This window comes from Marmota marmota, unplaced genomic scaffold (genome assembly GCF_001458135.2).
Source record: "Marmota marmota marmota unplaced genomic scaffold, marMar, whole genome shotgun sequence".
Classification (NCBI taxonomy): domain Eukaryota; kingdom Metazoa; phylum Chordata; class Mammalia; order Rodentia; family Sciuridae; genus Marmota; species Marmota marmota.
In genome coordinates, this window is record NW_026000016.1 from 39,581,294 (window position 1) to 39,596,454 (window position 15,161).

General features: G+C 46.8%; 1 protein-coding gene across 1 annotated transcript in view; it reads right to left on the reverse strand.

Annotated features, from left to right (window-relative positions):
• Positions 1-15,121, reverse strand: part of Mapkapk2 (MAPK activated protein kinase 2) — a 44,302-nt gene extending 29,181 nt beyond the window's left edge. The window contains 2 exon segments of the mRNA XM_015483740.2: positions 14,752-14,997; positions 14,999-15,121. Of these exon segments, the coding sequence (XP_015339226.1) occupies positions 14,752-14,997; positions 14,999-15,016 (264 nt within the window). The 5' untranslated portion in view covers positions 15,017-15,121.
• Between the last annotated feature and the right edge of the window lie 40 nt (positions 15,122-15,161).

The following is a 15,161-nucleotide window of genomic DNA, read 5'->3' on the forward strand; positions in this document are numbered from 1 at the left end:
CAGAAAGTTGTACCTTCAAACACTACTCAAAAGTGAATCTGACTATTAACCCAGGTTGGGATCCACAAAGCTAGATGACCATCTTGTGTTGGGATGTAGTCCTGAACAAGACAAACTAAATATTTTTAAAGATCCTTTTCTAAATGATTACCTCTATTTGCCCTCTGACCTGGGCCTCAAAACCTTTCCTCATGCCCATCAAATAAGTCCCCTCCAGCTCAAATGAGTCTTTACCAGGGTGTAGAACAATTATCTCAGAATCCTGGGCTACCTAAGAAAATGTTCTGTGATGATAGAATGCTCTCCATCTGCTACACAATACAGGACTGACTACTGAACACTTGAAACATGGCTGGTGTGAAGGAGAAATTACATTTTAAATTTTATTAAACTTTAGTATTAATTTAAATAGCCATATTTGCCTAGTGGCTAACATATAGGCCAGTGCAGTTCCTGTGGGAAAAGGTTTATGTGCCCACATTGGGATCCAGAAAACAATCACTCCTGCCCCACTCTCTCTACCACCACCCTCCCTGAGCTCATCTCCAGCCTCAAGACAGAGAGACTAACTTCAAAGAAAACAGCAGGAAAGGAGGAGCTCTGTGTCAGCTGGGCCCCAAGCAACAGGTACAAGGGAACAAAGAGCCCAAACAAAAACTCTCACTGATAAGGACTTTACCCTCTTCTGCCAGGGAAAGCAATTAACACCAGCAGCTGACTTTTACCTGCTGCCTTCCCCTGCTTCCTCAGAGCAAGCAGAACTCCTCGGGGATGACCTAGAACATCCCTTAGCTGACAAAAGGTTGATTATACTAGAACTTTTGAGCTGTACTAAGGTATAGAAAGCCAAGGGACAGGAAATGAATCTCAAAAAAAAAAAAAAAGACAAAGTTAGTTCCATTACTTTTCCAGACCTCAAAAGTTTTCATCAGGAAAATATATCCTCTGTACATTTCCAAATACAACTGGATTCTTGCCCAGCTCCAACACACAGAAAAAACTCAAATCTGACCAAGGACTCCAGATGAACATGTATGGTCTTTCAGCCTTGATTTCTGCCTCCTACACATATTTTGAGCCATTTTTCCCAGCTTCTGCCTAGACACAGTCTTAAATCTACCAACAAGGTAGATCTGAGTTGAAAAACCCCTCAACCTTCTGGGATATGACAAAGACTGGAGTGGCAGTGAGAGGCCAGGAGGGTATCAGGAACCACCTGTCGTATTCAAACAGCTCTCAGCATATGGCTGAAGCAACCAGCAACTGTCCAGGTGTATAATGATGTAAGAGACTTTTCTGCTTGGAGGCAATGGACAAGCTGCTTACTCAAGGTCCCCGTAATCCCTGTTTTAGCTTTTTCCCTCACTGGAAACCAGCTAGACTGCTGCAGCAACACAATGTCTCAGAGAAAGGCAGACTGGACAGTGCAGAAGGGGAAGAAAGGCTGAAAGAAAAACTACATCTGGGACTGGGGCTGTAACTCAGTGGTAGAGCATTCGCCTAGCACATGGGAGGCACTCAGCCCCACATAAAAAAATAATTAATTAATTAAAGGTATGCTGTCCACCTACAACTACAAAAAAAAAAAAAAAACTATATCTGAAAGACACTTTGGACAAGAGAGTAATAACCATCCATCAAATATTAGAAACTTTTTCTGAAGTTTACTGGTAAAGTTTTCTTTCTCCCCCTCCTCTCTTCTTATTCTATAAAAAGAAAGAAAAAGAAGAAGGGGAAAAAAACATGTTGCAACTTCCTTTTGCTACGCACATGCTCAGGAAAAAACAGACCCAACCATTGCTTCACTCTCCCATCTGCGCTAGCGGACAGCTCCTTCACAAGCCCTGACCTCTGCTCACACAGCTCCTGAGATGCAGGAAGCCAAGACAGCCAGACCTTAGGGCCACAGAGCTCCCCAGCCCCCTCACCTGAAGTCTTCTGACTCCTCCACCTAGGAAGCTAAGCATAAAAAAGATAAGATTTTTTGGATCAAGAAAGGAGTCCTGTGAGGACTCAATGGAAGATAACAAAACATCCGTCACAGCTTCAGCCCAGCCATTTCTTTTCCTATCCACTTCTATACTCCTCCTTGGCTCTTTGGGAAGGTCTCAAACATTTCCTATTTTCAGAAAGATTCCTGAGGAAATAACTCTCCCTTCTCAGCCAAACAAAAGACAAGAGTACTCAGAAGTCCCTCATCCTTTCTAGAAACAATTCTGCTGGCCATACTTTCTCTGCATTCTCCCCTGGGTGTGTTTTAAGTGTGTATTCATCAAAGTGATCCCATCCTTTACCCCTCTGCCCCTCTGCCTTGGAGATCCCACATGTTTGTCTGCATCCATTTTTGGCTACCCAGTTGCCCTGACTCTGCCATTCATCTGCCATGAGCTCCCTGAACCTTTCTCTGGATATGGTATCTGAGCACCAGGCCTATGAAGGTCAAATGGTAAAGTGTCTGAAAAAAATATAATCTGGATATTGGGGTGATCACCCCTTCTCGAAACTCGGAAGTCCCCGAGGCAGAGCCAATGACTTGCTCTTATCAGTGTAGCAATTTGTACAAAATAAGCATTCCATAAATATTTGATGATAAAACAAATTGCTAGGTCAACTAAGTACTGAATTCTAATGGAACTACTAGAGAGGCCAGAACATGGGTGATAAAGAGCGAGGTCTTAGAATCAGGCACTCTCAACATCCACTCTGTCTGGCCTATGCACTTGCTATTTCTTCTGCCTAGTGCTTCCTTCCGCTTCCCCAAATATGTATCTTCAAGGCTCACTCAAAAGCCTCCTCCACAGTGAAGCCTTCCCTGATCTTCCATTTAAAACCACAATGCCACACCTTTACTCCAGGCATTCTAGGGCCTTCTTCCCTATTTATTTTCTCCTTTGTACCTATCACCATCTGACAAGCTGTACCATTTAACTGATTGTGTTGTCTTCCCTTGCTGGAATGCAAGCTCCAAGCACACAGGATTCTGTTTTTGTTTGTTTGCTTTTGTCTGTTTTATGTACTGATACATCCCCAGAGCTAAAATGATGCTTAGCACTTACCAAGTATTCAATAAATAACTGCTAAAGAATGAATTATTCTGAACATGTCTGAACATGTTTCCTCTTCTGTAAAAAGCAGACTCTGTGGTATTATTTCAAGGATTAAGGAGGGTATAAGTAAAACACCTAATATAATGCCTGATACATGGTATCTGCTCAATAAGGACTTGTTACTAATCCAAGAAACCTTCACAGAGTTGCTAAGCTTCCAACAGTGTGCTGAGTGACAGAAGACTGTTACATGTATCAAAGTCAATCTGCTGTTCTGATCCATCCTTAGAGAAGCTTTAAAAGTCATTCTTGGCACTGCTAATTAATTTTTTTTAGTAGAAAGTTGCTTTGGATCTCAGGGGATAGAAGGTACCTAAGGCAAATCCTGCTTTAAAAGGCAGGGGTCTAGTCTAATCTGCAAGAAAGAATCAACCCCCATTATTCTAAAATTCCTCTCATCTCATAAAGCAGAGGTATTAAAAGGGTCTAAACCCAAGGGGATGACCCTGACTATGCTTCCATTCTGTGCTAATCTTGCCATCTGGGCCTCCTGATGGCCAGTCAGCAGGGAAGACAGGAGGCATGCATGGAGGAGAATAAACGTTTATAAACAGTGATGAATGAATAAAAATACTGCAGCCAACAGAAGAGTGAAATGATTATTTGGTCTACAGAAATGGAAAGGATGCCCTCTGTCTTGGAAGCTCTCTAAGACCCAGGCTGACTACTTCTTTCCCAGCATCAGGTACTTTCCCAGCAGAAGGGATGTAGTAACAGTGATGAAGAAAGAAAAGCATCCATGCAGAAGTACTTCTGGTCAAAGCTAAGCCCTTTGACTTAAAATGAGGAAATGAGCCTGGTGCATGCCTGTAATCCAAGCAAGTTGGGAGGCTTAGGCAGGAGGATCTCAAGTTCAAAGCCAGCCTCAGCAACTTGGCAAGGCCCTAAGCAACTCAGAGAGATCCTGTCTCTAATAAAATATATAAAAGGGCTGGGGATGTGGCTCAGTGGTTAAGCACCCCTGGGTCAAATCCCAGGTACCATAATAATAGTAATCATAATAAGTAAAATGAGGAAACTCAGTGAGGTCCAGAGAGGTTTTAGGGCTTGCTCAGAGTCTCATATGTAGGGTTAGGAGCCAGGTCTCTAGGATTCTCCTTCCTGTACAAATCTACTGTGCATGGACACAAGTAGCCCCATAAGGTTCAAACCTCTGACCTCAGTCCCAGGAACTTGATGCTCAATGCTAGTCCCTCTTTCAACACACAGGAGTGAAGCCAGCAGAGAGATAACCCTGGACATCATCTGTGTGTCTCTGTTGTGTGTCTGAAACTAACTAGGAAAATGCCAAGAACTGTACAGATAGGCACATTTCCAATCTCCCTCCCTCAGTTAAAGTTCTCCAAGGGGCAGAAGGGTCATCTTCATAATGGAGCAGGAAAGGGAGGGCCCCTAGAACAGGAAGAAGGAGAAACATCAATTCTTGCAATTCTCTTACAAAAATGAGAATGAGAACTCCATACACAGAAACACAAGATACCTTCTTGAGTCAGCAGATCTGAGTGGGTGGAAGGAAAAAAAGAAACGCCTGGAAGATGCCTTCCAGCAGACAGAACAGTGACAGACATTAAGGGGGATGAGCTGCCATGCCCCCAAGCCCTGAATTTTTTTTAAATGAGGGTATACAGTCCCTACATAGAAATAAGAGGATACCATAAAATTGAAGATGAGTCTTTAAGGAATTTATAATCCAATCCAATATCTAAAGAAACATCTTACAGATGGAGAGATGCATTTAAAAAGTGAAATGACAGGTGTCTTGGCAATTAGACATGCAGGGAGGGGAAGACAATTTTTTTGTGTGTTGGGCATTGAACCCAGGGCCTCGTGAGTGCCAGGCACAACCTCTGCCCACATCCACTACACCCACCCCCAGCCCCTCACTTTTGGCATGAAAGGCTTCACAGAAGAACAACCCTTTGTGCAGGGCAGAATAGGTAGGTATAGACAGGACAGAGCAGGGCAGGGAGGGGCAGAGAAGATACAAATGGACAGACACAAAGGTCTAGGCATGGAAAGCAGAATTCTATTAAGGAAACAACAAATATAAGTCACTTAAGCTTAGGTGGGAAAAAAGAAAGAAAACGCATGCATTCAGAAAAAAATGTAGACTGGAGCCAGACCTGGGAAGGATCTGGATATCTCATATATGCAGCAGTTAAAGGAACCCATTAATGGATTTACTCAGGGAAGCTGCGTGATCAGAGCTGCACTTCAGGCAAATGATACCCCCCCACCCCCGCATACTGTGGAACTGCAGGGGCAAGACCTTTACTCCACATCAGGGTTCTCAAAATAGACCCTGTTTCTACTGCTCACCACTACATTTCTCTATTCCTTCCTTCTCTAATTACACCTGCAATACAACTTTATTTTCTTTCAAAGAATCTGAGCCAAGGTAACGAGTGAAGATAGTCTGTGACCCAGGAGAGAGGGTGCTACCTTCCCTCCTCCTCCTAAGAGCACAGGGAAAGAAGATCACAAAGGGTATAAAATCACTGAGATTGTAATGTCATGTGTAGCTAATAAAAATAAATAAATAAAATAAAATGAAATCACTGAGAATCACAGCAGCTCTGCTGGACAGGACATAGTGCTTGTGAGCCTGGAGGTCAAGGGAATAACAATACCACTAGGCACTTCTATGATATAAGCATTAACAAAATAGTTACTCTATTTCATTTGCTCCCTTCGGCCTTCCAAGGAGCCAGCAACCTGGGCATCTGTCCTGAGAGGGAAGAAAAGCACAAGATGACCCCTTGGTGGTTGCTCCAGCAAAGCTCCAGGGCACATGCAGTCGCAGTCGCAGTCCTGTCAGCAGTCCACCTGCATTCCTAGAATGCTCTGAGTTCCACACACCACCCTCTGAATGCCTAGAACTGCCCCTTCGCTCCCCTGCCCCAAGACCCTTCACAATCTGCAGAAACCAAGCATGACAAGCAAGCTACAGACTCTTCACTTGGAGAGCTCCTGTGAAGTTAGGTCTTTAGAATCCTACTGCCTTCTCCAAAGAATCATAGACCAAGGCAGGGATGGAAAAGAAAGGGTATGGCCATTTCAAGGACAGGGACTCCTTCTGTCAGAGTTAAAAATAAACTCTTAGCAACTACATCCAGCTCCTCCCCTCCAGAGTCCAATGGGCCTTGGAAAATAAACCTCTCCCTGCAGAGGAAATGAGGCTCCAGGGAACAGACCCAAGAGGAGAGGCAGGAAGACATGTATGGGTATGTAACTCCACTGAGGCACAGGACTCCCCAAGTCCCACCTCCTGGCTCATATCACTCTCCCTACCACCAAACAAACCTTAATCCCAGAAAATGCACAGAACCTTCCTGTACCATGATTAGTACCAACACCTGTCCAGGGTTAGGAAAAATCAGAAGAGAATGCCAAAGTAAAATTGAAGGAAATACTCTGCCCGGCATCCCTTGGCTAAGCAGATACTCTAGCTACCTGCACCTATTTCCTTAACTTGCTCCACTGATCTCCAGGGTCCCCAAGCAGTAGACACAGATCATCAATACCTCTGCCCCTGATGTCAGGGGGTAAAAGAAACTCATGCTCAGGGTAACTAACATTCTGCAGGTGGTTGAGCAGGGAGGACCAGGGGCCATGGCCTGACTCAGAAAGGAGGCCCCAAGAGCCAGGACCCAGTTATTCTTAGAAGCCAACAAGATGAGGTCACACTTAGAATGCAGTAACCTGAAGCCTCACACTGTGGAGGTGGAGAGTATAACTTAGAAATGGGACAGGAGTACAATCAGGTAGCAAGCTCAATCCCACAGTGGTCAGCGTGAGGGCTGGGGCAGAAGATGCCCCACTCATCCCATATATTCTCTGGCAAGAAGGCCTGCTCAGAACTAGAGCCTGGAGGACCCCAGAGCTAACGGCAAGCACAGAGGCCTTGTTTGCCCTCCTTTATCTAACCTTTTCCCACTGGGGAACAGGCAAGGCTGCTTCAGAGAGCCTCTGTACACATGATTCTAAATGCCTGGAGAAGCACCAACACAACTCCTCTCCCAGCACTCAGAATACTGAATTGGCCAAACTGCCTACCAAGCTCAGGCTGGAAGAAAAAGGGGCAAAGTTGCAGGGCATAAGTGAGAAGTGTGATAAACAGATCAGCAGTATGGCAGGAAGACCTGGGACAGATATCAGGCCTGGCTGGGAGGGTTAGACTGCAGCAGTGGCAGGTTTATTTTTAGCTGTTGGGACAGAGGGGCTGAGTAACAGTCCTGGGTCCTGGGCAGGAGGCCAGACTATCAATGTCCACTGTGGGCTGGGAGCTTCCCAACAATATGGAAATGACAAAGTGATCAACCTAATCATCTGCCACAGAGGGCAGGTAAGGAGTCCTGCTGGAGGAGGAAGGCATAAGAGTTGACACATTGGCAGTCCATAGGTCTCCCTTTTAGTTCCTCCAATCCCCAGGATTGGAGAGATCTCACCTTTACACTTTGTGTACAAAAGAAGACTGTCATGGAGATAAGCCAAACAGAAAGAAGGCATTAACAATTCTACTCGCCCAGATTTCCAGCTTCTCTGAGACAGAAAAGGCTGCCAACAGGCAGTCACAGAGCTTCTCCCTACCTATGGCCACCTCTCTTCACCTCCCAGATGAGTCCCAGATGGGCACTGGCCAGGAGATGCCTGGAAATGTCCCTCAAGAATAAGATGCCCTTTTGCAAGACCCTTTTGGAGAGCTCATGTTCCTAGTGGAAGGAACACACAGCTTGGCTGAACTTGGAGGGGAACATTACATACAAATAGGGGTTGACCTTGGGGCTACATCCCAGGCTCTACCATCTGCCAGCTGGCATACAGAGGTGTTTACTGGACCAGAGAATAAAGTCCCCAAGAACTCTACAATGCCACAGCAAGCCAACCCCATGACCCTTTCCTCTGTGCCTCTGCCTCTCTTCCTTGTCCAACCAAATTAGATGGCCTGATACACAGGAATGCACAGTTCAAACCCACAGGATTGAAACCACGGTTCTCAGCATGAGTGCACAGGTATGAAAGGAAAGAGAGCAGACACCTGTAGGCATCTCCTTCTCTTCTTGCTTCCTCAGACTCCAGGTTTCACTTCTTACCCAGCCTCCCTGGCTGAGTGGAACTGGACACAAATCCTAATTTCCTTGTCAGGTCTGGGATCAGCCCAGCTGTCAGTTCAGAACATCCCACCCAGAACTGTGTCTGCAGAGCACAGCCACATAGACAGAATAGGCTTCTAGCATCCCATGATTTCAAGTGAGAAGGTATTGTGGAATAGGGAAAATAAAGAATTTCTCATCTCCACTTTGTACCACGACTACACTAAGATCTCAAGGGAAGAGAAGACACACACTGTGCTGAATTACATAGCCCATCTCTCTGCAGAGTCACCAACTGGAACGCTTTCCAAGTCTTCATAGAAGAGGAGGAACAGCTGGTCAGTGATGATTATTAATTAACTGGACACAGGCTGCCCTGGAGCCCAGCATTATGCCTACCAAAAGGGCATCACACTGGCCCAGATACTGCTGATGGGCAGACATGGAGTAAATCAGCACCTATCCTGCTGACCCTGGCCTCTGGCCTCTAACATTGCCTCTTCTGCTATCCCACACTGCCAGTACTCAGGGGCTACTGAAGCCAGACCCTGTGATGTAGACACTAAGGCCCAGAAAGTTTAACTGACCTATTCAAGGTCACACAATAAGTTAGCAGAGCACAGAGGCTAGAACCAGTGTTGTTTTCTGGTTTTGTTTTGTTTGGTTTGGTTTGGTTTGGTTGTTGGTTATTTGATTTTGTTCTTTGCTTTCTTATCTAGCACATAATCCATAGAAACAGACTCATCTCTACTTACAATATAGATATTTATATCTTAACATACAAAATATCAGTATTTTCCTACAGACCAGAAAAGGCATAGCAACCTGATGGATTACATACCTGGTACATATTAAGCTGCTCAATGGGATGTCCTCTTTTTCCCTACCAATGCCCCCATGTATAAATAAGGTGACCTATGTGGAAAGATGGGTTAGTGGAGCTCAGTTTTTGATTGCCATATTTATCACCCCAGTACTACCACCTTCTAGCAACCAAAAAAACAAGGAACTCAGACCAAGAGCAGGTGCCAGGGAACCAGGTCCCAAGACAGGGCTCTGATGCTGACACCAAGTAAGATCTTGGATGTGCCACAGAACCTTTCTGCACTGATCCAGCCTCTTCCTTAGTGAGATGAAAGGAAGCAAGAAAGGTGACAGACATCAACTCCAAGTCACTATTAGTCATGGGTCCCTTTACCCCTGGGCCTGAAACCATTACCAAGAGGAGCTGCGGCCCCTTCATAGAAGAACTCTGCCCTGTCCACTCATCTCCCTCCAGGACACAACCACCTGGAAAGACTCAGTACAGGGAAGAAAGGGAGAGGCCTCACATGACCCCTGGAAGGGACTGAGCAGAAGAGAATAGGAGGGAAGTGTGAATTCCTGTGCTACAGATATCAAACCACCAGGGAGAATCCTGGCTGGGAGCATGGCAGGGTTGCAGGGGAATTATGAAACAATTCAGATGCAGATGCTCTTGTCACAGCTCTTTGCCACCTTGGCTGATATTCCCCCTGGCACAGACCCCTCATATCCTGGACTCTGTGAGTGACAGGAGCTTGACCCTCCCCCAGCCCCAGGATTTGGTCAGGGATTAAATTTGCCTCCAGCAGTCCTGAGGTTTGATTCCTCCAGGCCCTCCTCCAAATCCCCAGCACCTGCTTCTTAAGTCAAATTGTAGATGGATGATGGCCCAATCCCTCAGGTCCCAAGAGATCAAAACATCTTCTCACCCATGGATACCAATATCTCCTTGCTCCTGAAAAACAGGCTCTTTGTTTTCCAGACTCCCACCAATATGTGGCTCTGAGGCCCTGGGAGGGCTTTTCTCTCCCCTCCTAACAGCCACTGATCTCAGATCTTAGCTGGGGATTATTTTCAAGCTCTATCAAAGCCCAGAACTCGCTAGTGAAAAGGGACCATGAGCCGACTCAGCTTTGATCCTGCCTCAGTGATGCCAAGAGCTCTGGTGTAATAGAAAGGGGGTCATGGACAAGGCCAAGGGTGATATACCTGGAGGCTTCCCCCAAGAGAGGTATAGGGTCTCTGAAAGCAGAAACCAGGCCCTTCCTTCCAAAGTCCACAAACCCCAACCTCTGTGATTCTAAACATTTATTTATAACAACCTCAAGCCCCCCAAACACTTAAAACATGCTTTGATACACAGATGGATTAGGTTCACCCCAGATCACAGCAGTGATCAACCCAGGTCTCCTGCTCCTCCCACTTTGGCTTTCAACACATGCGACCTCACTAGGTCCTCCAGCAGACCTGCTCATTCAGAAGCCCAGGAATGCCCCACTGATACCAGTCAAAGCTTCCCTCAGTTCCTTCAGCCCTCACAGACAGCTCTCTTTTAAAGTTCCTCTATTCTAACCAACACTTAGCCCCCAGACCAGCAAAGTCCAGTAGAACTTTCTGCAAGGATGAAAATGTTCTCCACTCTTCAATTCTGAAGCACCAGGCACATGAGGTTACCACACACTTGAAATGTGGCTGGCTTCAAACTTGTGATCCCTTGGCCTCAGACTCTGGAGTCATTGGAATTACATCACCACACCTGGCACAACTGAATTTTTAACTTTTAGTTTTCATTCCTTCCTGTTCATTAATTTTAATAGCCACACATGGGTAGTGGCTACTATATTCCACAGTACAGCCCTAGACTATACTTGTTAATTTGCCTCCTCCAAATAGGCTTCTTGACTGGCTCTACCCCCTCCGCCCACATTTTACAGGACTATGCATGTGGTAAGTGTTCAGCAACCTGTTAGCTATCTGGAACCATACTGGATATAAAAGAGGCTGGTTTGGTCAGGGAGACTTTCCTTACCTTGTGATTCCGCCCGTCAAACCCCAAGTTAAGATGCTATCCAGCCACATTGCCCTCTCTCTCACAGGTGCACAGATAAGGTGTGCTGATAGGAAGCTACCTGTACTGGGGGGACGAGGGAGTTCTGGCATTTCCCTTTTTCAGTGTCCAGACCACAAGTGAGAGGCTCTAATTTGTCTCCCTTTCATGATGCCAAGGGAAACCACACCAAAGTAGCATTTACATGACTTGCAGAGGGAGTCCCACTGGACAAAGAAAAGAAGAATCTACATTACCTTGTTTCCTCTAGTCTATGTGACGGAAAGATAAACAGAGATCAGTTATGGCAACATTCTATATTTTGTAAGGCAATAACAGGCTTCACCTAATCAGTGTTGCACAGCAGAGTAGGACAATAGTATCAACTTTAATTAAATTTACTCAGCTAATACCTGAAAGTCTCCATGACACAGTGAAGCAAGAAGCAATGGAGGAACCACATGGGGAATGCAACCAATTTACACGCAAATGAGTTGAGACTTGGTGTCCCTACCAAAGAAATAAACAGAATCCCCATTTTCTCATATAAATAATAAAAAAGAATATTTCTATCAAAACTCATTGGTAGAGGGAAAAAAAAAAAAAAAAAGCTCCTTACCACAGATTCAAAACTCATGGAGCTACTGAGTTTAGAAGCTGCCCTCCAACTTTGGGGATTGTGGTTGGAAGGTGACAGATACTCACCCAGCAACCGCTGGCAATAGCCAAAGGAGGACCTGAGGGCCTCTGCAGGTTCAAGGTACCTTGGAGTAGCAACCATCCCCATGTCCATCAATGTCACTGTAGTTAGGAAGTAAGGAGAAGCCTGAGACCAGGAGTCAGATGACCTGGGTCTAATCCTGCCTCTACCAGGTTAAGTAGCTGTTTTGAAGCAAGCCACTCCTTCAATGTGGGTCTTGGTTTTCTCATCTGCAAAATGAGGGGGTAGGATGAGATGACCCCATGAGCCCCTTCAAATTCTGCCTGAAGTATGGGTACAACTAAGAACTTGATAGAAAAGATGATGGGGAGAAGTCACAGCACCCACTGAAAGAATTTAAGCATCTGCCCTCCAAGATGAAGGTGAAGCAAGGTGAAGGTAAAGAAGCAGCAGGGTAGGTTGGGACCATTTTTAAAGCACTGATTTCACTTAACAGGGCAAAGAGGTCACCAGGCCACAGGGTATCCAGGCAGCCACTACCTCCCATCAACTCCCAGGGCTACAAGATAGCAGACTTTGGAAACCCCATGAGAGCCCAGCAGCTGGCCTCAACCTGACCTAAGGCTTCAAGAATGGGCTCAGCACACATGTGAAGGAAGGTCTCCTGCCTCTTTCTCAGGTACCTTTCCAATGGAATCACCAATCCTGCCTGTCCCACCACATCTTCCTTCCTTGCTTTATAATCAAAAGACCCCTGGTTTTGAAAATTATTTCACTATTCAGCACCTAAAATTAATCAAAATCTAAGATCTGGAAATCTCTTTGGTGTATGTCTCTAGAACAGGATTCTTTGAACCAGATTCCCCCACAGCTGTAATTATGTCTTAGCCAATATTTGGATATGAAAGTGCTGTTGACACTGCTGTCAGTCTCCAAATGCCTCATCCTCCTTTCTTCCTCTATTATAAAGTTTTAACACAAAGCTGTGTGGGAAATCTACAATTTAACAGTTGAGTCAACTTCTAAGATCTGGAAGCAGGCTGCCTGTCAAAACAGCAGCCTCTGACTTCAATCTTCACCCACTTCTACCTGCAGAAAAATAAGCTATGAGTGTTATTTAATATACTCGCTTTTTTCTTTCAAAAATATTCAAAGAAAAATTCCCAAACTTCTCGCTTATTAGTTACAACAAAAATCTGAATTGCCACCCAAAAGCATTTTAGAGGGTGTGTGTCTATTAAATAAAATAAGAAACAGGAGTTGAGAGCTTCTATTCTGAAGTCTTTATATTTTTTCCAGCTAACCAAGAGAACGAACAGCCAGTGTCCCCAGACTGCTGAAGCTGAAGGTAGATGGCATCTCAAAAGAGACAGAAAACTCTGCAGGAAAGAATGTCTGTCACTTCCTCAACAGCACAGGTTAACTGTGGTCAAATTATATTCATTCACCTCTAATCTCCAAGGTCAGAGCCATGGTCCATCCAAATACCTTTCCACCTCTCCCCTTAGTAGCTAGTATGGAAAGAGAAGTCAAAGGCACACATAGTACAGTGGTCAAGACACTGATAAATTCCCTCTCCAACAGTCAACATTAAGCAACAATTGAGATCCCAGGACAGAAAAACTTAGAGTAAAAACCAAAGAAATCTGATAGCACTGAGGATGAAAGCAGCAGGAAAACAGAGACTTTAAAATCTAGAAATTGGACATGACTGCTATATATGTATATGTATGTATGTATATATATCTGATTGTATATGCCAGTCATTTCACCACAACTCATATCTGGATTTAGTGTTTGATAACTGAAATACAGCTAGCTGTGTGGGCTGAAAGGGAAGAGGAAAATATAACACAGGAAGTATTTCCCTCCTCCAATCATTAAGACACCCCAGGGGAAAGAGACCTGCCCTGTCACCTTTAGAGATGTGGTTGGACCTGAAACACTTCTGAGAAGTGAACCTTTTTGGTGACCCTGAACGACCGGCTCACACTCCCATCACATCAGACCTCCAAGTCCATTCCGTTTAACTTCTGAAGTAAGTGGTGTTGCCACGAATCCCCATCTCTCCCTCCCATACCCCCTCCAAAAAAAAAAAAAAGCTTGGGTTTCCCCAGTCCAAGAATAGCGTTTCCTCCTGCTGTCCATTACTCACCCGAGGCTGGGACCTAAGAGGCTGTCTCGGGTTTGCGGAATCAGCGCCTGGCCGAGCTGAAGCTTGTAGACTGGGTTTATAAAGATCAATGGAGCTATGGAAACAGCAGACAACGCGCCCCGTGGCCTGCTAGCCTCCCATCTGGGGCCTCACAGGCACTGGAGGTAGGAGGGGGCCTGCTCCGGGATCAAAACAATCCCTCCCCCGCGCGCGGAGGACGGTGTCCCCGCGGAATCTCCAGCCCCGCGCCTCCTGGGCGGGTGCGCCCCATCGCGGCACGGCCGCCCTCGCAAGGCCCAGGGAAGTGAAATCACACATTCCGCCTCCCAAATAAGGAGCGAGACTAAATAAACCTCTGAGATCCGACTTCTCCAAACCAACCGACCAACCAGCTCAATGAGTAATGGGTCTTTTGTGCCCGCAGAAAGAAAGAATGGAGGGAGGGAAAGATTAGGAGCCACAAGCCCCGAAAATCACTTCCTTGAGATCTGGTGAAATAAGCAGAAGTGGTCCCGAAGCCAGACCGTTGCGACTCGGCTGGATCCCGCTCAAACCCCAAAATGGCAGAGTCCTCACGAGTCCTCACGAGTCCTCGCCACTCACTCCCGGAGGTGACCGGAAACTCGGTCTCCGCGGCGAGGTCTGCCGGGACCCGACCTTCGCAGCCACCCTCCCGCCTCTCGCCGCGCACCTCCGGGCACCTCGGGCACCCAGACCCGGCAGCCCCGCCGCGGCCCCACAGTCGCCTGGGACACCCTGTCCGAGGTGAGGGTCAGCACCCAGCGCTGACCGCCCGTGCACTGCGGCCGCTTCAGCGAGCTGGGGATCCGTTCCCGGAACCCCTTTCCGACCTCGTCCTCCCCTTCCCCGGGCCCCAGACCTACTTTGAGAGCGAATTTCTCCTGGGTCCTCTTGTTGAAGATCTGCAAAACTTTCCCGTTGATGCCCAGTCCCAGGACCTGGCTGGTGACCTTGTAGTCGTCGATGATGGCGTTCTTCTTGATCTGCAAGCTCGACTTGACGTGGAACTGGGGGAACTGCTGTGGGGGCAGCGGCGGTGGCTGGGCCGGGGCGGGGGGCTGAGGTGGCGGCGGCGGCGGGTTGGGGAACAGCACCGGCGGGGTCTGGCCTTTGGGAGTTGGACAGCATGGTGCCCGGAGACGCGGGCGCAGAGGCTGGAGGGCCCGCGGCCGCCCCCTCCTCCGGCTCGGGACGGGGTCCCCGCCACCCCCCGCCCGGCTGCGAAGTTTGCTCCGGGCTGGAGCCGGCTTCCCCGCCCCGGCCCGGCTCCAGG